The sequence below is a fragment of the Aplidium turbinatum genome, chromosome 6, assembly GCF_918807975.1.
Source record: "Aplidium turbinatum chromosome 6, kaAplTurb1.1, whole genome shotgun sequence".
Lineage (NCBI taxonomy): Eukaryota > Metazoa > Chordata > Ascidiacea > Aplousobranchia > Polyclinidae > Aplidium > Aplidium turbinatum.
In genome coordinates this window covers 12,335,278-12,356,902 of record NC_137477.1, presented here as the reverse complement: position 1 = coordinate 12,356,902, position 21,625 = coordinate 12,335,278, and the positions used below count along the sequence as shown (strand labels likewise).

General features: G+C 37.9%; 1 protein-coding gene across 1 annotated transcript; it reads left to right on the top strand.

Annotated features, from left to right (window-relative positions):
* Window positions 1–1,258: 1,258 nt before the first annotated feature.
* LOC145772284 (hydroxyacylglutathione hydrolase, mitochondrial-like) lies at window positions 1,259–6,556 on the top strand. The gene has a single exon (XM_082584153.1). It carries the CDS (start codon window positions 3,724–3,726, stop codon window positions 4,495–4,497), a length of 774 nt encoding a protein of 257 aa, XP_082440279.1. The 5' UTR covers window positions 1,259–3,723; the 3' UTR covers window positions 4,498–6,556.
* The last annotated feature ends 15,069 nt before the right edge of the window (window positions 6,557–21,625 follow it).

Here is a 21,625-nt window from a genome sequence, read left to right as displayed (position 1 = left end):
GCCCGCGGAAGGTATCAGCGCACAAGTATAACCATAAAGACTTTTCTTGAGGAGTTAAACAGCATGAAGGCAAAAAATACTTTCCGGATAGCATATTTTCGCTCTGCATACGATTCCACCGACCGACCAATCAGATTGTAGTTCTAGGTAGGGATCGTTTAAAGTTATTCCAATGCGATGTTCAGCCACACTGTTCCAGCGGTTGATTATAACGTCTGTTTTTGAATTTCGAAAATGTCTGTAAGCATAGGGTTGCTTATTTTAAGTTTGCAAATGTCATGTAAACACTAGTGTTAGTTTCACCGTTATTGTGTTTCACGAGCAGTGTTCCTTTATGCAAGTTTTTGTTGGCAAAATAGGTTGATGTGCCAACTCAATTTATAATAAATTGGAATAAAATTATATATAAATTTAAAGACTTTTTCTGGTATAATGGAAATATTTAGCTTAGTACTGCAAAATGTTGTTAATCAACAATTCTTGCCATGCTTATAAGCACTGCAAGTGACATTTATCTAATAATGAATGTCACGATTTCTTTCTATCTCTTACCAGGAAAAAGACTTGGAAAGGTTCAATGACGTAGTTTAATGGGTCAAACCGAAAAGCAGTCAATTAAATGTCGAATGGTTCTACTAGTGAAATGATAATCTAACTTCTTGAAGGACTTTAACGAACGGCTTCTCAAATAACTCTAATTTCGAACACAATTTATATCAGCACCAATTCTCATCTACTTGTATTCGATTACTTCAACTCTCAATCAACAATAATTTCTGCACCAACTACCAATCCACAACCCATAACACAACTCTCATAATCAACTCATAATAATCATTACGCAAACTACACCACTATTTATAGAAAGTTGTTTCGGTCTAGTAACATCGAGAAGGTTACGCAATGTCACATTGTTCTGTCAGGTTGCAATAAATGTCAACAAGCAGAAGCTTAAAGAAGTCTAAAGAATGTCACGTAGGGTATAAGATTCTTACATAATAAATATTTCGCAATCGGACATTTACTGATAAACATCCTTATGACGTCATGACAAACGACGCTCAGAAATCATGAAAAACAACAGAACATTCCAGAGTTGCATACTTACAGACGATTCTAGAAATACGTTACATAATACAGATTTCTCATTCAACGGTTACTTCAGGTCAATACCCGATAATAACACATCGCTCAAAATTCCATAATGAAAACAGCACATTCTGTCAAGATGCAAAGCAGCCTGACGCAAGGCCTTGCACATTGATTGTGACAATGAAAGAAAGACGGTTTTATAGACTCTCACAAAAAGGATGAAAAACCTACTCATTGCTTTTTTAGAGGGAACACTGTTCATGAGTTATGATAGAAACGTTTTTTCGGTGATTTTCACAAGCGTTTGTTTCATGGTGCCTGATTTCTTTCTCCCTGTTATTGGAGCCTATTTTTCGCTGATATGTTTGCAGGTCACTATTGTTGCCTGTATTGCTATGTGTCAAATATTTTCTTGTTTACTGAAACTGTTAATTGCAAGATATTTTTTGTGAAGCGAAGTGAAAACACCACTCTTTGCTTGGCAATGAATATTCGATGAAACCGCTCGCCTCGCTATAAGTGCGCAAAACACGTGGCCTCGTTTATTAGGTAATGTTAAAGAAGTCAAACGTGTTGTTAAAGGAGCTTGGCCTGGCAGTAGCGTTGTTCGACTAATTTTTTTGCTGCGATATTCTAAGATAAATATTAACAACAAGTAACGCTGGATACTGGGTACGAAATGCGTTCTTTTCTAGCATAAGAGTCAACCTACCTAAAATTATATTAGTGCAGCCCGCCACAGCTCTTCGAAGTGCCAAAGTGGCCCGCATACAAAAAAGGTTGGTGACCTCTGCCTTACGCTGACCCGGAGCTGAAGTTTGATTGTGACGTAACGAAAGTGAGACCATTCGGAGAAAAGATTAAACGTGGCTTTCTCTCACCAGGAATTGCCAGCGTGTGGCAGTTGCCGTAGCAGCAACAATGCAGTGAGTACCGTCTTTTTTTTTCAACGCAGTGTTGTTGCGGAATTGCTTTGTTCTGTCGGATATCTAGCGAGAAACATAGCGTAAAACAAGAAGTTGCGCTGCGGTTGGTTGGATAATCCAGCATTCCAGCGTTTAACAAAAATGGAAATAATTCAAAAACGGAAATAATTGTAACGAACATTTCATAAGTGTCATGAAAACAGGGTGGGCGAAACATTTTTTGCCCACCCTCGTTTCACGGCGGTGCACGGTCGATTGGTCGACAGACATTTGGTCGACAGGACAATTGGTCGACAAGACAGTTGGTCGACAGGACGTTAGGTCGACAGAACGATTCATTTTAGGGTTAGAGTTAGGATTAGGTTAGGGTTAAGGTTAGTTAACTAACCCTAAAATAAATCGTTCTGTCGACCTAACGTCCTGTCGACCAACTGTCTTGTCGACCAAATGTCTGTCGACCAATTGTCCTGTCGACCAACTGACCGGGTACCTTTCACGGCAGGGTGGGCGCTGCCCACCCGGCCCACCCTATTTCAACGCCTATGGATGTATATATACTGTACATGCAAGAAATTTTTTGCAATAAGACAAATGACGTAAATATATGCATTTTGACTATTGACAAAAAGACGCGTGCTGTTTATATGTAATACGCAAGACTTTTAGCAATTCTTTATTTTAATATAAATTTGCAACATTATTATGTTGTGCACTGGGGAAACCACCAAACTGAAAAAACATTCAGAAACAAAATCACAGAAAAAATGAAAAGTTTCTCTGAAATTTGTTCCTGTCTCGTAGGCTAAGCAAAATTAAAATAACCACTGTCCTCAAGTGGTTAATTTGAGTTACTCATCAAAGCTATCGTATTGTATCATCAATTTACCATTTCTTTGTTTATTGGAAGCTGTAAAAGTTGTGATGTGTCTAAATCAGCCCATGGTTTGCTAATTTGCCAGGTTATATTGCATAAATTTGCTAAGTTGTATTGCATATACATCACATTCAATGCTTCAATATACAGTATGGTATTGCATAGACCTATGTTAAGATAACATCAAAGATTACATGAAAGCAAGATGAGCTTGGTACTATATGTATATGCTCTCTATTTCATTCAAATGCTGTTTGCCAGTCTTAAAGTGTAGATAGATTTATTTCAGTTGTGCAAAGAATGCGATCTTGGAATTCCAGTGTTTTTTTAACATTGCTGCCAATCATGTCTGAAGCTTGTCTTATTTTGTGATCAAATTAAGTACATCAATAAACATGGTGCGCAAATATTTAACCTGAGATATAACTCATAGATGCACTATATGATTTATTTTTTAATTTTTCTTTATTTAGGTTTTGTGGTATTTATCAACTGGTTTACCACACGCTTTGTGATTTCACAACATTTGGGTTATGTTGTAAATTGCGTTATTGATCATTTTATTGAGCTCAAAAATTAGCAAAAGTGCTCTAATCTGAAAACAATTAACTGTCGTTGAGAAGCAGATATATAGTCTGTGATTGTGAAAGTAGTCACAGTCAGTTGATGTAATGTATTTCAACAAATAATTGTCATTGGCCTATGGCTACTTTTGTAATGAGAATGGCATTTGCCACTTTCAGTTGAATTGATTAAAATTAGAAAAAATTTTTTTCTTGGTTTCAGAATTTCGACAGTACCGTGATAATTTATGCAGCATACTTTATAAATATGAGAGTCAGACACATCCCAGCATTAGAAGATAACTACATGTACTTACTGATTGATGATGCTACAAATCAAGCAGCTGCTGTTGACCCAGTGGAACCCGACAAAATAATCAAAGCAGTGAAAGAAGAAAACATAAACCTTACAACTGTCTTAATAACACACCATCATTGGGACCATGCTGGTGGCAATAAAGAATTGATTTCCAAAGTTGGTGGGTTGACTGTGTATGGAGGAGATGATAGAATAGATGGTCTAACAAAAAAAGTTTCTCACAACTTCCAGTTCAAGCTTGGCTCTTTGTCGATCAATTGCTTGTTTACACCTTGTCATACATCCGGTCATATTTGCTACTTTGTGGAGAGCTCAAATGAAGCCCCAGTAGTTTTTACTGGGGACACTTTGTTTATTGCCGGCTGCGGAAAATTTTTTGAAGGCTCACCAGATCAAATGTATCGAGCTTTAGTGGAAATCCTTGGTTCTCTTCCACCTCAAACAGAAGTGTTCTGCGGCCATGAATACACAGTCAGTAACTTAAAATTTGCAGAGTTTGCTGATCGAGGTAACAATGATGTCATCAGCAAATTGACGTGGGCGAAAGAACAAAGAGAAAGGGGCAAAGTAACTATACCTTCCACGATTGCAGATGAATTAAAATTTAATCCCTTTATGAGAGTCAATGAGCCATCTATGCAAACAAGATGTGGTACTTCCACTGGTGCTGAGACAATGGGGTATCTGCGGCGTGAAAAAGATAATTTTAAGCCTCGTGGATGATTAATGCATAGTACCCAGTTGGATGAGAAACATTCAAGAGTAGTGGCTTGAAACTGAAAAGTATATATGAATTTGCATTCATCAAATGCTGGCATTTGCACAATCTAACCTCTTAGTGTAATTTATTAAGAATCGATTTCGCTTTTTTTCGAATTGAAATCCTCACTATAAAGTTACACGAAACAACGTTTCGTAGACGTTGTTTAATTTTTTCTACATTGCAATTTATTGGTATTGTTGAAACAGTATGCAGCTTTTGGTACGTTTTTGTGTTGTGTGTGCTTTCTTTCTATGTCATAGGCCTATGTTACAATCTTTGTAACCCGCCAGAAATATTGGGATTATTGTGAGGACTGCTATCGGTACAGTAGCAGTACACTTGTAGCTTGTGATAGACCTCCAATCAACTCTGATCAATGTTTATTGTTTACCAATAATTGAGTGGAAAAAGTATATACATATATGCTCAGGGTTGGAAGTCGTTAGTCAAAAAGCAATGACTATTTCACTATTCGATAGTGCCCAAAAAAGCAATGACTTTCCGCTATCGATACTTAAAAAAAGCAACGAATAGCAATTACTAAAAATTGACTGGCCAAAAAAAGCCCAAAAACAAGCAATCCACAAACTCAAAAAAGGGACCAAAACTCAAAAAGAAAACAATCCCAAACTTGCGGGAAAACCGCAAGGTTTGCAACACCGTTAACGGCTTTCACTGGCATGGTTTTTCTGAACTGTGTTGCCGAAAAATTTTCCTTAAAGGGGACTAGGTCGGATAGTAATCCGAAAATCAAATCTCGTAAATTCGTTTGGACGACAAAGTAAGTGAACAACAAAAAATGATTCAGCAGTTCTCCTAAATATCGATTACCGGTAGTGAAAAACGAATAATGATTTCGTTGCTTACATAAAAAAGCAGTGAATAACGCGCATTAGATATTTATTTTTAAAAGGAATGGGTATAAGCATTCGATATTCAGAAAGCAACGAATAACGCTATCGAATAGTGACAACTAGTCGTTACTTCCAACCCTGTATATGCTTTAAAATGTTTAAAAGTTGAGGCAAACGTGTTACCTGTACCATTCTACAACATCATGATCAGTAGCGTTGACACGGGGCCCAGGATGAATTTTGGAGCCAAAACCTTTCCAAGGGGTTGGAAACTTGAAGAAGCCACTGTATGTTCTTTAGATATACTGCTCCTAAGGATCTCATTGGTACCGGACCGTAATTGTCCTCTCAAAGACCCTGATTATGATAATGTAATATAATTAGCTGAATCCAACAGTTGTCAAGCGTTTACAGCCCAACCCTCTCCCCAAATTGTGAGACCAATTCTTCATTGTAAGGAGCTTTCCCTGTTGATTTTAAGTCACCTAGATCTTTAAATATCAAGGATAAAATGTGTCATTAATTGTGCTTCACCGTTAGTTTGTCGTAATTACTATCAAAGTGAAGAGAAATCATGAAAGTGAGTTACTTGTGTGATTCGCATTTTATTATCGTATCTTTTTGAGTAGCCTAAACCTTGATAATTAAATGAGTTAATATTGCCAAAATCTATTAAAAAAATATATATATGTGGAAAAAAAAACTGTTAAAATCATTGACGACGTAGGTGAGCAAATTCTGGTTTGGTTGCCTACTTTGTTGTTTGGTTTTGAATAGAGATGTACCGATATATCGGTATCGGTGATATCGGCCATTTTTTGAGTATCGGTATCGGCAAAATTTGGCCGATACTGTGGCCGATACTAAACACGTAGAAAAAGGCGTTTGCTGGGGATTTTCTACAAAAGCAAAGATATAATTTTTTTAATGTTGTAACTAACGTTACATTGATGTAGAAAAATAACAACCTGTTCAACATTGGTTGCTTAGAGTGATTCTTTCACTTAAACAAAACATTTTGTTTCAGCAGTTTTGCGTTGTTCGATTTTTAAGTTGTGTAAGGAGACTCAATTTCTCCAATATTTATCATTTGTGTTTCTTTTTTACTCTCAGCAGAGTATAAAACTTGTAAAAGTTTTTCATCCATACAACGTCATGAATTAAATTATTATATCACAAATCGGCATAATAACGTGACATCATCTAAACGTAACAGAAATAGCGAAGAGCAAGTATCACTATAAAAAAAAAACAGAAAAATGCAACGCAAATAGGCAATATCAAAAGACATAGATGTTCTTTGACTTGTCAGCAGCAAGTGGTGATAACTGTGGCTGTGGGAGTTTGTTGCGCAGCCTACTTACTCTGACATTGTTTAAGCTTGATGAGTTTATTACAACGAAAGGTGGAAATTAAATCACAAACTGATAGAATCAGCTTAATAAAAACAACCAAGTTACATGGGTTTTTTAAACGTTTAGCAACGTAAAAACGATGCAAAATTATACATTTTTGCTACCTTGGTAATCTTGGCCTGGCAAAAGCTTCTCAACCAAACGACAAGCGCCCTTAGGGGTAGGACCTTTGACATACTGATATCCAATTGAACGAACCCGAACCATCAGATGTTAGGTTGTCCGTCCAATTGTGGCCATTTCAGCATTCAGCCAGAGAGTTCATTATTACTTTAAACTTTTTTTGGTAATTACACAACAAACGAGCAATAGCAGTGGTGGGAAGTTGCATTTTTCCTTTGTTCCGAGAAACACAACCTTGATGACGTCATGAACAGCGAAGCTTCTGATTGGTTGATGGTTCGTGGTTCAATGGGATATCAGTATGTTAAAGTGCCTACCGCCCTTAGGTTGCACATTACTTGTCGAATAGTTTTTGTACGACTACACAAATGACTTGGTTTACATTTTACATCTTATTATCAATTATGATTGCTTATTTGGAGAGTTTGCGCAAACCCTTTATTAATTTTTCAGAAACCCCAATTATGATGTAATGTTTCTTCCCTTATACCCCAGTTCTCAATCACGGTGGCCTTTCATTACTAAAACCTACTATTATGCAACAACATTGAGTTGGGATTGGATTCTTGAATCTTCAAGTGCCAAGGACTTCCAAATCCGTCCATTGTCACTCATAATGACGTAATAATGCCCCCTTTGGCACCTAATGTTGCCCATTTGAAGTTCCCCTTGCTGCTCTATAAATTTCAAAATTTGGTTGGTTTTGTGGCGTATTTTGGAATTTATTTATTGTAAGCGCCAAACTTGAACACAACTAATTCTGAATTTAGGGGATTTTTTCGTTTTAAACTAATTTGTCACTGTGTCAGTCGCGGTGGTGCCAGCCACGGCTTGTGTTTTAGCACAAGATCTTGTGGTTTTACTTTTGATCTTGTGCTTTAAGTTTTACCTTATTTGCATAAAACTATTAAAAAAACTTTGAATTGGTATAATATGCCAATTCGAAGCTTTTTTAATAGTTTTATGCAAATAAGGTAAAACTTAGCATTTGATATAATTACTTGCAAATACCAAAATTGCTTCTTTTTGTAACACTAAAGTATCGGCCAAAATATCGGTATCGGCCTAAAAAAGTGATATCGGTATCGGCCAAAATATTGGTATCGGTACATCTCTAGTTTTGAATCTTTATCCTCGGACTGACAAAGCCTTAATTGGTTATTCCTGGCAGTTTCGCATACTTGTAGACTGTGGACTTGCAGAGGCTCTTGACGCAGGGCCGGTTCCCGAGATTGGCAGAGTGAAATTTTCCGATTATTGAAGTATTGTTGCCGGGAAATTATTCCGTTTACTAGGTGCCGCTGAATGGAGAGCAGTCCTGAAATGCGTTGCTCAAGTGCACACCCCGAGAGTCGAACTTGCGTCTTGAGCTGGGCCTGGGCGGCGAAATTTTTTTCCCACAAACTTTCTGTTACTTCGCGTAGAGTTTGTACTGTAGCCTATTTATAGCGTGTGAATGCAAACGCTGTTTGGTTCAGTGGTTTCGTCTTTTACCTTGCATTTGTGAGGACATCGGTTCGACGCCCGTCCAAGTCTATGTGGGCTAATAAAGCTATAGCCTAAATATATGTTGTTTTTGTTTTAAAACATTTTATTTTTTTATTTTTCCTTTATATCTTAAATTTTTCTGAAGGTGTTGCGACCGTGCCAAATTTCTTTCAACTCAATAACTTACTTCGGTCTCAAGCACGTTTTAACGTTCGCGTTTTGTCGCTGCTACCCTTTTCTCGACCTTTGATATGATGATCAGAAATAAAAACAACTGAACTGAACTTTTTTTTTCTTTACGTTAGTTTTTTCGGTGCACGAAAGCTGTTCATAAAAAGTAACGTTAGGTTTAATACGTTAGGGTTAATTCTTAATCAATTCGGAAAATCTTACTTTTAGACTAGTGATCAATTTCTTTTTAACTTAGGTGTGTCTCCAGCTCCAGGCTACGTTTTTTTTTCAAGTTCAATGTTTAAATTTGGAGCGTGAGTATCGGCTGCTGTGAAAGCGAAAATCGGTAAAAAAGTTTCGCGCGGTCAGTAGCGTAGCCAGGAATTTTGAAAGGGGGGGTTTGATGACCGGCGGGTGAAGCCCGACGGCGTGTTGACAAAGGCGAAACCCAGTGTCTGGGGGGCCTCCCCCGGAAAGTTTGAAAAATTAGTTTGAATTTGGTGCATTCTGAGAGCATTTTCAACAAAAATGTGAGTATAAAAATTCTTGTAAAATGGTGCTGTCCGGTGGCATAGCAAAAGGGTAGGATCATGTTTTCTTGGGCATTTTTTGGTAAAAGAGCTAAGTCTCTATGTTTTCTTGTTGCTAATTCCTGGCTGAGATATTTGAATGTTTGGTATTTAATGCAGTTTCGTTTAAAATTAGGCAAACTTTGTTTTAGAGACATAAAGACTGAAAACATCATTCTCAATATCATGACGTCACACGCGTGCCAAGGAGGGGACAGGGCTGATTAACCATTAGGCACACAAGGCAAAGGCCTCAGGCCCCCTGGTTTTGGGGGCCCCCAATTTTTTTTACATTAGTAGCCTGGCGTAGGTAGTGAAAATTGTTGTGCCAGTGTGTGCAGTGTGCACAGTTGCTATTTTGGAGTAAAACGATTTCAAATTGTGTAACAATTTTGCAGTAACCGTTGAGCACTCCTGATTCTGCATCGAAAACGATTTCCAATAGAGGCTCCTAAATTTAGCTGTGCCTCGGGCCCCCGGGAGCCTTAATCAGGCCCTGGGGGGAGGGGTTGTAACCCCCAACCCCCCCCCCCCCCCCTTCCTTGGCTACGCCACTGCGCGCGGTAACCAGTAAAGGCTACACTTACACAAATGAGACAGAAAGTTCGTGGGGAAAAAAATTCGCGCCCGTTAGCTTAGTGGTTAGGCTCCCGGCTCAAGATCACGCGGCGCTGGTTCGACTCTCGGGGTGTGCGCTTTAGCAACGCACTTTCAGGACTGCTCTCCATTCAGCAGCACTTTGTAAATGGAATAATTTCCCGGCAACAACAATCGAAAAACTTTACGTACTCTGTCAATCTCATTAACCGGCCCTGTGTCAAGAGCCTCTTGCAAGTAGGCTATGCGAAACTACCAGGAATAACCTATCAAGGCTTTGTCAGTCCGAGGATAAAGAATCAAAAACCAAACTAGATTGTCGGATCACGTGACACCATATTTCAAGCAACTAACTGTTCTTAAAATAAAAGATTTGTTTAAACTCGAAACTGCAAACATAATGATAAATATGAAAACAACTCACTAGACAGGCCTGCGTGTAGGCTACTTTTTCTAATTATTTTAAAAACACAAAACATATTCATTTTCGAAATACTAAAAATGCAATTGACATGGATAATTTTAATGCTCCTCAATACTCATCTTCAAAACTTCAACGTAGCTTCAAATATAAAGGTGTGGAAAATTGGAAGTCAATCCCGTTGAAAATAAGAAAAAAAATCATCTAGCTCATTTAAAAATCATTACATGAAAACCTTGTGGTCTACTGTACTATCGTATTACGAATGTTGATAGCAGTAGGCTATGCTTATGTAGATCCATGGATGACATCATCTATGATTGATCTCATATTTTTAATGTTGTAGGGTAGGGGAGTGTGGGGCTGGTCGGAAAGTCTTTTTTTTTAAGTAAAATTTAAAAAAAAATTGGAGCATAACCTGACAACTTGAAGCGGCTTAAATTATTTTCATCTATGGTGTCCTCTATCATACATCCAAAAATAAGTATTGAGTCGATTAAGCTTTTAATGAAAATTTAAGATAAACTAACTGTTCCCGACAATTTTCATCAAATCAAACGTCATATAAAAACCGTTATGGTCTACTTAACCTAGCTGGCATCTTACGTCATGGAAATTGCTAGAAAATGTCCAAATATTGCACCATCGGTCGTAAGACCTGATCAAATATTGCATTAGCCGCTTGAACACCTGTTTGAATGACTTCATAATTGTCTTTCATTATTGCGTCACAGTTACTGTCTACGTGCATTTGAGATATCGCAAATTATTCTAGTCATTCGTAAATTGTTTGTTGGAAGTCAGTCGCAAGTTTAACTGTTTGCTTGGTGCTTGCTAGCTGGACAAAATTTCCGTCTTTTATCCAAGTAATCTGTTCTGTAGTGACAGTTTTAGAGGCGTACGGTGTTGCGTTCCATTTTCGATAGCCGCGGGCTAATTTTACAGGAATACACTTTTGAATAGACGTTTCAAAAGAGTGTTTATTTTTCGGTCATTACATGCAGACGAACGGATTTGAGAATCTTATGTTACAATTTTCCCACGAAGAGATTATGGTTTACCGCTGTGACCACTAACATACAATGGATTTATCAACTAACCCCATGCCTGGAGTTAGTTGAAAAACGTCAGTTTAATGCTCACCAATGAACTGGATACTCTTTTGAACCTACAAACATTTACATGGGTCTGTAAGTAAATATGCTTACTTGCTTTAAAATCAAAATGCAATGAATTGTAGCCTACACCTGATCATCGTAAAAACATTTTTTAATAACGCATTAATAAAACTTGTGATGCCACATATATAGCACTTTCCAAGTTATTCAAATTAAAATTTTACAATGTAGGCTATGTTTGCTTAAAACAAGTAGGCTACATTGGAGCTTCACTTATTTATTATCATACCACGACGATATACTCATATATATCATACTACATATAGTCATACCGTCATCAAAACATTTTCCAACTAACCCCACCAACAATTTTCCAATTAGCCCTATTAGCATATGACAAACTATTTTCCTAAAATCTTCAAGCATGGTGCATTGGACTAAATTTTTTTCTTTCTTAGTGTTGTAGAACACCTAGGCTACAGATGACACACACGAAAAAACTTCTGCCTATCTTTAACGGTATCGACGCATAAGATGTTTTTTAATACGCCAAAATTTTACTTCGAAAATAAGAAAATGCAAACTTGTCAGCCAAACAGGTATATCTTGACTTAACAATTCGAAACTAACATGGATTAGCCTATGTGTTTTTATAAACTAGGCTACTTCACATGTTGGCAGTAAATAGCCTATTTAAAAAAGTTATCGAGAGTTAAAAAAATGATCATTTTTTAACTAACCCCACTCTCCCCACTATGCATGCATAGGCTATTTGCAGAGATGTACGTAGGCCTATACGCCGCAAATTCTACGCCGTAGACTTGCGGCGTAAACTTTTTGTTTGCGCTAACGCTTGCGGCCACGTTTTTTTGGATAGTTGTCGCTTGAGGATACGCCGTAAAGTTTTCGCAGTTTTTTAGCGCATAGCGTCAACGCATACTTTTTAATGTCTTTTTTCGCTACAACACGCCAATAGCCCTACCTTCCAGCGCTGCAGTTGAAAGAATGTTTTCAATGGGCAAAGACATATTGAAACCAAAACGCAGCAAAACGTCAGATAAACACTTTCAGATGCTTGTGTTTCTTCGTGGAAGTTCAAAATAAAACTTGTTTGTTTCGAGTGGTTTACACCGTGTGAATGTTTGGCACCTATATAGCCTATACTATGAATCCCCTGCACCTAGCAAACAAAATGAGTTTACGCTAGTGTATGCGCTGACGCCGCCAAATTTTTTTACAAGTTACGTTGACGCATACTGCGTATTGTTTTTCGAACGTTTGCGTTTGCGCTGACGGCGTCAATATTTTTTGTATGCGCGTACATCACTGGCTATTTATCACTGTTTTAGTCACCTAGTGAAACTTGTTTGTTTGTTTGTTTGTTTATCTTTATCCTGCATTGCGGGAAAGCGGACTTGAGCGCTATGCATCGGTGTACGCCTTCCGACGTACACCTGACCCACGCTGCAGCCGACGGCAATGTCTGTTTCCGGTTGTTTACTCTGCTTATGACTTAAATTTGGTACTACCCATTACTCGAAATCGATCACTGGGTAGAGGCAATTATCGTAAAGTTTCTTGCCCAGAGAAACAACAGCAGTGCGGGTGGCTGGAATCGAACATGCAGGCTCTCGACTGCGAGCCCAACGCGCTAGCCACTCGGCCACTGCTGAGCGTCAGATATTCAGCTGACGCGTATTGTGTTCATTCAAGCAGCTATAATCTATTGTAAACTTATGTTTCATTTTTATTAACTTTGTGTCAATTAGAATTTGTTTGCGTTATTTCGCCTGGCCGCGCATAGAGCGCGGTAATATCTTATACACATGCTTCTTTTATGTTTAATTTGTCACCTTTTCTTTTGTTTAGGGTAGACTAGAAGATCTTCCAGGTCACTTCGCAGCCCCTGTTGCAGTACCCACGCATTCTACGTGATCGTTTGTTTTATTTGACTTTGCTTTATGGATGTATGTTATTTATACTCGCAACAAAATAAACATCAATCAACCAATTTGCTATGATGGTTATAAATAAAAACAAACTGAACTTTCTATAGAAAAAACGTTATTTTCCAAAGTTGTGGGGAAACATAAATTCTTCCATGGCTGATTGATGATAGAAAATTAGAATTTAGAAATCCTGGAAATGATTGAACGTTTGAGCCTTTGAGGACGGTTCCCGACCCGAATTTCCATAATCAAAGAGTCAAATACTGTTGTTTGACTTCAGGAATGTAGGAAGCAAACTTTTTTATTGTTGGAATTGGAAACGTTTATTTTTTAACCCCAATAGCTGTTGTCTTTTTGCAGATTTTTTTTGCTTCTTTTTTCCATATTGAGTCAAATATACCTCCTAATCCTATTACGTAGCTACATTGGATCTTTTTTCAATCTTGCCTTTAAACAATGGAACATTTGCTGTCTTTTACTTTCCGTAATCTATAGGAATGTCAGTGTTATCTATATCTTTGATGAATAAAGGAATATGAATGATAGGAAGTATAAATTTAGGTTTAAACTAGCCCAGAAGGAGCAGTCAGACTTAGCCTACTAATTTGACAAAATTGCAATTACTTGCCAGTAATAGTTTACGCTAGCTCAGCCTAATTTTATTATCAATTTGTAATATTTTAAATTGGCAATGTTTTGCATGGTACCAGTACACAACCAAATGCTGCTGTCCGCCCCGATACCTCAGTTGGTTAGTGCGTGACTTCGTGAATAAAGAAACTTCAAAATCAAGCGGTGCTGGTTTGACTCTTCGGGTTTGTGTTTGAGCACCGCATTTTGAGGACTGCTTACCATTCAGCGGCATCTAATGGATGGTATAATTACCCGGCAACAACACTTCAACAATCTGAAACTTCACTCTGTCAATCTCAGTAGGCTAACTGTGCTTGCGAAACTACCAGGAATAACCTATCAAGGCTTTGTCAGTCCAAGGATAAAGATTCAAAACTAACTAACCATGCTGCAAGACCCAAATGTCATAAGACACAAATGCCGCAATACCGGTGTAGTGGTCCAGAAGTTACTCATTTTTTTTGTAAAAATAGTTATATTTCTAACTCCTCAAAAAGTTAAAATGACAATATTAAGCATTGATTAATCTTAACTGAAAGATCATGCATTAGTTTAAGATCAACAAGTTTATTGAACTCAGTTATAAAATTTGCGTTTTTATATTGTGTGCGGACACGCCTGGCAGTTCCTGTAACTTCTGGTCTGGCTGTAATTTCTAAACTGCAACTCGGCGGCTTCAGTGTAGAAGTTACTGCTATTGTATATAAGTGGGCATGCTATTTCAAAAATTGATTTGAGAAAACTTGCAAATGGGTAGAATATTATGTAGTTGAAACTTTGTTTTTGCATATTTTAGAACTAGACTGTAGAGTGATCTGTAAAACTATGGCTGATAAAGTAATTATTGGCAATGCAAAAAAGTTTAAAGATTTTGCAGAGACGTTTTTTCAACAGACTTGTTAAAAATTTAAATGAGTTATGTTCTCATACTTTGTCGATAAGCATAGGCGTCATTTCAGGGGTGCGAAGGGTGCTTGAGCACCCCAAAATGAAAATCTGAGATAACAACATAAATGCGAGAGCACCCCTGGGCCCTGGTTTGCATACAAAATACACCGATTCAAATGGAAATTTGCATTGCTAAATAACGTTTTTTTTCTTTCTCGAAAGTCGTTTCACCAAAGTGCAATATTTTCAGTGTTTTACATTTGTGTGTGGCACGCAGCGCCACACCGCAGCGCCACACATATCAAGGGCAGACATGATTGTACTATTGCGTAACAATTAAGCACAAACACGCGCACTGCGTCAAGAAGTGCCGTTCGAGAGAAAACAATTTGTCTGGCTCGAAGAAAATTGCTGTTTTCTACTCAAACGTCTACAAAAACATTCTGCAAACGGCGTCAGATGCAATCGTTAGCCGTTTCCCTTCTTCATCATACCGAATGGCAGACTTGCTACTAGAGCTGCTAAAGAATCCCACAATGAAAGACAACGAAATTGCTGAAGACGAAATTGCTGTTTTCTACTCAAACGTCTACAAAAACATTCTGCAAACGGCGTCAGATGCAATCGTTAGCCGTTTCCTTTCTTTATCACACCGATTACCGAATGGCAGACTTGCTACGAGAGCTGCTAGAGAATCCCACAATGAAAGAAGCCGATGTTACCAAAATAAGCAAATTTTATGATGGTGACTGGGAACGCAAGGATTTGCTGCGTAAACGCAAACAGTGGTTCGCTTGTTGCAAACGTGACGGTGATGTTGTGACAGTGAATACGCTACGTCAGAAATTCATTGCACAGCCGTCAATGGTCGATATAATGCCAAATATACGCAGCTTTGGTAACTTACATTGTTATGCCGACTTCTTCCTGTGAAGCCGAATGTTCCTTTTCGTTATTACGACGCTTGAAGACCTACTTTCGCAGCACTCAAACGCAACAACGACTGAACAATTTGGCCGTTATAGGTAGTCATCGCGAATTGGCGGAGAAATTAAACATGGAAGAACTTGTCACGGAGTTTGTTTCCAAGACAACGACCCGCATAAACAAATTTGGATGTGATTAATTTATAGCAAGCCGCATTATAAGGTAGACGTGAACAAATTAAAGTCGAATATATTTCAATATTCAATGTAAGATCACTTTCGCCTCGCATGTAATACTTGTTTTCATTTCTATCTGATCGTTTGACATACCGCTGCAGTCTATTCGATTACACATATGACAAAATTATCTTCTTTTATGTTGATTCGACGTTTCATGACGTAGGCTAAACATGGTTGAATTTGCTATTAGATTGAGTCATTTGTTTTAACATTTTCCATCGGTCAGGTTTTCAATTGATTAGCCTATATTGACAATTTTCATAAGATAACTTAGAGCACCCCTAATTTCGACAAATTTTTAAAAAAAATTACGCCAATGTCGATAAGTATATACCGTACCTTGTCTTTGCACATGATAAAAGGCAAAATTGATTGAGTATAATCTACTACTACAGTATCACAGCCAATGCGGCCTTTGATGAACTAGATCAGGGTTACTCAACTAATGTTAATAAGGGTCCAGTGTGACAAATTGAATGCTTTTACAGGCCTCGAAATTCACGGCGGACACGGCGGTCATGTCCGCCGTCACAGCATGTGATGTCCGCGGGAAGTACCATCTAGATCGGTCATATTTGTCCGCCGAGAAATAGAGATACAAATCGTCATTGCATAGCACGAACAATTGTTGCGACTTACGAATATATTATTTCCCGCGGATGCTAGCGCGCATCTAGAAAATGTGAATACTGTATCCCTTAGCTTTCATTCAAGCAGGAAAAGTTTCGATTTTGACGTTGCTTCAACGATTGGTGACATTGAATCAACGTAACAAAGATGAATTCTTCGCTAAGAACCGATAGGAGTTACCGGTACTTTTACACTTATCACGCGCAACTTAATTCAAGTCTTACGTCACAATGTCTGGATTTGATCTCCGAGTAATATTGATAAGGCAAGGTTGGTTACAAAATTAGATTAAAATACGAGTAGGCTATTACAGCAAGATCCAACAAAATTTGTTGAGTTAAGTTTAATAGTAGCTTTAGTGTAGAAGTTTTCCGACTCGTGCCCAGAGCATTGTGACGCAAGAAGCCACACGACCTCGTTCGGTGGAAGTTAATCAGTTATGCGGCGTATTAAGCAGCTACACGGCGCTTTGACTCTTCAAGCGCACGTCATTGGTCTAATGAAAGCTTTTCAGAGTCAGTAACTTTGCTGAAATTTTAAAAAGCCTTCTAAACCGTAGCTATAGTTCTCAAATGGCGAAGAATTGTCAAGATAAAGTGATTAGGCATGACGATCGACGCTAAAACTGGTGTGTCCGCCGTGAGACTTAATTTGTCCGCCGAGATAGCTGTTCAGACCGGACACGTTTGTCCGCCGTCAACAAAAACGAATTTCGAGGCCTGCTTTTAGCGGTCCGATGAATGAATTATTTCACACGCAGCCACGGAAGTTAAAGTATCAATGATAGTAACAAACCATTTTGTTAGGTAAAATGTAACTTCTGTAGGATTTTTGACAAAGTATTGGGGGCCTCATCCCCAGTTACTAGGATAATCACAGAAAAAATGCTTTCTCTCGGTAGAAATCTGTTTGAAGAAGCCGTGAAACGTGGCAATGAGGTTTAACTTCCATAAGCTCAAGGTCCACCATTAACACCCAGGAGGTCCGGATTCGGACCGCGGTCCGCCAGTTGAGTAGCCCTGAACTATATATATGCTCAGTTCGTAAGTTCTTCCAATGTTCCCTTAGTCGTGCAGTGTCCCAAAGTGTTCTTGCTTGGCTGATTGATGTTTTTCGTTGAAAATTATACAGCCTACAAATGTTGTTCGTTGCCTGCCACGAGCACGTCTCCCGAGAAGGCAACCGCTTAAAGACAAAGATTTTTAAATTTTTCTTTTCTGATGATGTAACCAAGAAATTTGAGTTGCCTTTGAGTTATGTTGTTCAATAGTTCCTTATCTTGATGTACTTAGGGATGCACAATACAGAATATCAAATCTTAGAGATTCAAATCTCAATGTTTTCAAATCGCATTTGCAGTTTCTTTTCGGATATCAGGATTCGAAAATAAATCTGTTAAATGAACAGTGTGCGACGTTGACCAAATGTAAAGTTGATATTTTCCGTCTTACGCGCCAACTTTTTTCTTCATGGACTGTTTGTTTCAAGCGACTTTTTTCTTCCTTCATAGGGTTTGCGCAGTTATCAGAAGTGCAGACACGCAGTGCGTTTCCATGTGACCGTATGATGATGCATCGTATGATGCTTGATTTATAATGTGTTGTACACTGTTTGACATGTGATACTAATACAATTCAAAATAAAGTACAAGTATTTTTGCTTTTGGTTCGATATTGTTTGGAAAAAATTGCCATGTAATTTCAGAATAGATTCGAAATTCTAGATTCAAAATTAAGTATTCTAGAATAGCTAGGTATTCTGTATTGTGCATCCCTAGATGTACTTGGTTTAAAACTTCTGCATTTGTGATGTGATCAGTATACGGTATACAGAGTTCGATCTTAACGCTAGTCTGCTAGCCAATGGCTAGTAAAAATTTGCACGGACTAGTAGAAATGTTGCAGTACTAGTCCGATTGGCTAGTGAAACTATTCGCCGGTGAAAAGTTTTGGTTTACAAAATGGCAATTGGCGACGTCACTCTGAAATACTGCAAAAATACTTCTTTTGACAGTGAACGAATATTATGTATTATACCACCCAGGCGAGTGGCGTATCATCTCGTACTACAGATGCACACAATGTAATATTAAAACATAAATAAATATATACTAAGCACACCGCATGCCACATTTATTTTTTATGTTTTAAAATTGCATTGTTTGCGTCTGTAGTACGAGCAGGTGTTTTTGTGCGTATTGTTGCTCTCTTGTGCGTACTGAAATCTGAAAGCCTTTACTTTCAATTTTAGTTAGTTTCAGTCTAAGCCAAAACACTTATCTTAATACGTCATCAGACAAGTGGAAAGTCAGTAAACTGTTCGGACTAGTGAAATATCGTGCGGGCTAGTGAAAACGGGGAGCAACTAGTCCGATGGGCTAGTGAAAAAAAGTTAAGATCGACCCCTGATATATCATATATGAAATCCTGGGTATTCTTCTCTAAAACCACATTTCCGCTGCTTCAATGTTACGTCTAGTTTCTGTGTTGAATGTCCGTGTTTCACAACCATACTGGAGCATAATCTAAAGCTTCACAAAAAAAATTGTTTGTACCAGTGTTGCCAGGTTATCTGGCAAGATATAAAATGTAGTTGAGATTTTGCATGTTGTCACTTGGCAAAAAGTAGCACAAAGTTATGTAATAGTCAAACTATGTTTATTCACTAAAACTCAGACAAGCAGATTACTTTGCAACTTAGTGTGCTATTAAACGTAAACAAGTCTGCATTGAATCAAATTCAAAGCTTGCACGATGTATATCGATGTATCGTCATATGACTCAAATATCAACCAAACTCTGTAGTCAAACATAGCAATGATTTTTTTCACAAGATTTTGTTTCAAGTTATTTTTGTTAATACTACTGCACTGCAACATTAGGGTCTTGTGTCCTTGCAGTATGGCAACATTCTGCACTGCAACATTTGTACTACTGCACTGCAACATTCGGGTCTTGTGTCCTTGCAGTTGGCAACTTGGCAACATTCGGGTCGTACGGTGTAAAGATTGCAGCACTGGGTCATATATCTGTTTTGCAACAGTTGCTATCGTTTTTAACAATCTTTATTTTTACATCACTTTTAAGTTTGAAATATAAAATGGTTAAATTGCCACTTTTTTATTGGCAGAAACTGTATTTACCACGTATGGTGACAATAGCCCCTAAGGGTAATTACAAGTCCCAAAGCATGACATCATACTCTCAAGCACATTTTTTTATAGAAAGTAAAAATTACGCTATAAAATGATTTTTTTAAATTGTATATTACTGTATCATTAATGTTTGCAGTCACTAAATGTTCTCTCAGTGAAAATGTCCATATACCATTATTCATCTCTCTAAACGTGGACTTCGCTGTAGTAGCATCTGGACTGGAAGTCAAATACTGCTGCCCAAAATTTGACTTAAACAAAATTGCCGTATTGGCAGATTTATATAATTCCAAGTTTATGAAATTTTGTGTTTTTTTTAAATTTTCATGTTAAAATATGGCATGATCACAACACCTTTAGTCCTTAGGCTATGGTAGTGATCATGCTGTTGACAAAATCAGCCCAAAATGCAATATTATAAAAATCATCATCAAGATTCCAGAAAAGTTGCAAATTTTCTGATCAAGAGCTTGCTGCAGGCCTCGAAATTCGTTTTTGTTGACGGCGGACAAACGTTTCCGGTCTGAGCAGCTATCTCGGCGGACAAACTAAGTTTCACGGCGGACACACCAGCTTTAGCGTCCATCGTCAACCTTAATCACTTTATCTTGATAATTCTTTACCATTTGAGAACTATGGCTAAGGTTTAGAAGGCTTTTTAAAATTTCAGTGAAGTCACTCTGAAAGGCTTTCATCAGATCAACGACGTGCGCTTGAAGAGTCAAAGCGCCGTGTAGCTGCTTAATACGCCGCATAACTGAACTTGCACCGAACGAGGTCGTGTGGCTTCTTACATCATAATGATCTCGGCACGAGTCGGAAAACTTCTACACTAACGCTACTATTTTCTGCTGTGCAAAGTTTCACTGGGCTTTTTTCTTTAGGTTCATTTTTGCGTGTCATGTGAGCAAAAGTGAATTTTTCCTGGGCCTTTTCTTTTTTACTGTAATACCAAAGCTTAACAAGTTTTGTAACCAAACTTGCCTTATCAATTTTACTCGGAGATCAAAGCTAGACGTTGTGACATAAGACTTGAACTAACTTGCGCGGATCAGTGTAGAAGCAGGCTACTGGACTGGTACTCCCATCGATTTTTGGCGAAAAATTCACCTTTGCTACGCTGATTCAATGTCATCAATTGTTGAAGCAATGTAAAAATCGGAAATTTTCCTGCTTGAATGGAAGGTAAGGGATACGATACAGTATTTACATTTTCTAGATGCGCGTTAGAATGCGCAGGAAATTATATTCTCGAAACAATTGTTTGTGCTATGCAATGACGATTTGTATCGCTAGTTCCTGTGCTATTTCTCGGCGGACAAGTATGACCGATCTAAATGGTACTTCCTGCGGATATCACATGCTGTGACGGCGGACAATTCGGACATGACCGCCGTGTCCGCAGCGAATTTCGAGGCCTGTGCTGATAATGTATAAAGTAGTCAGACCTGTAAAAATAATCAGAAGTCATCAAAGATGTTATTAGACTATTGCCGGAATTAGTACAACGTTGTATGAAAAAATATGTTCTTTTTCAATAATGCATTCAAAGTGATTGAAATCAACTTGGTGCTAACATGGACTGACTCACATAACCTGGTAGTTTGCGGTATGCAGGACTCTAACGAGTCATTGTAAGCCACTCAAAAACAATTGAGACAAGAAAGACAATATTTATGTGAGGCATGACATAAAACTGAATTGTGAGGCATAAAACAACATACAATACAAGCAAAAAAACAAATTTTTTTTATAATTGTTGAACGTTTCTGAAATTGCAGTTTTAATTTTATTGCAATGCAGTATGTATAGTAAGAGCACTTGTGGCAAGATATCCAGTGCCAATGTATCTATGGTGCCATACATAATATATATATTGCCATTCCATACAAGCAATTTGATATTTATGTTG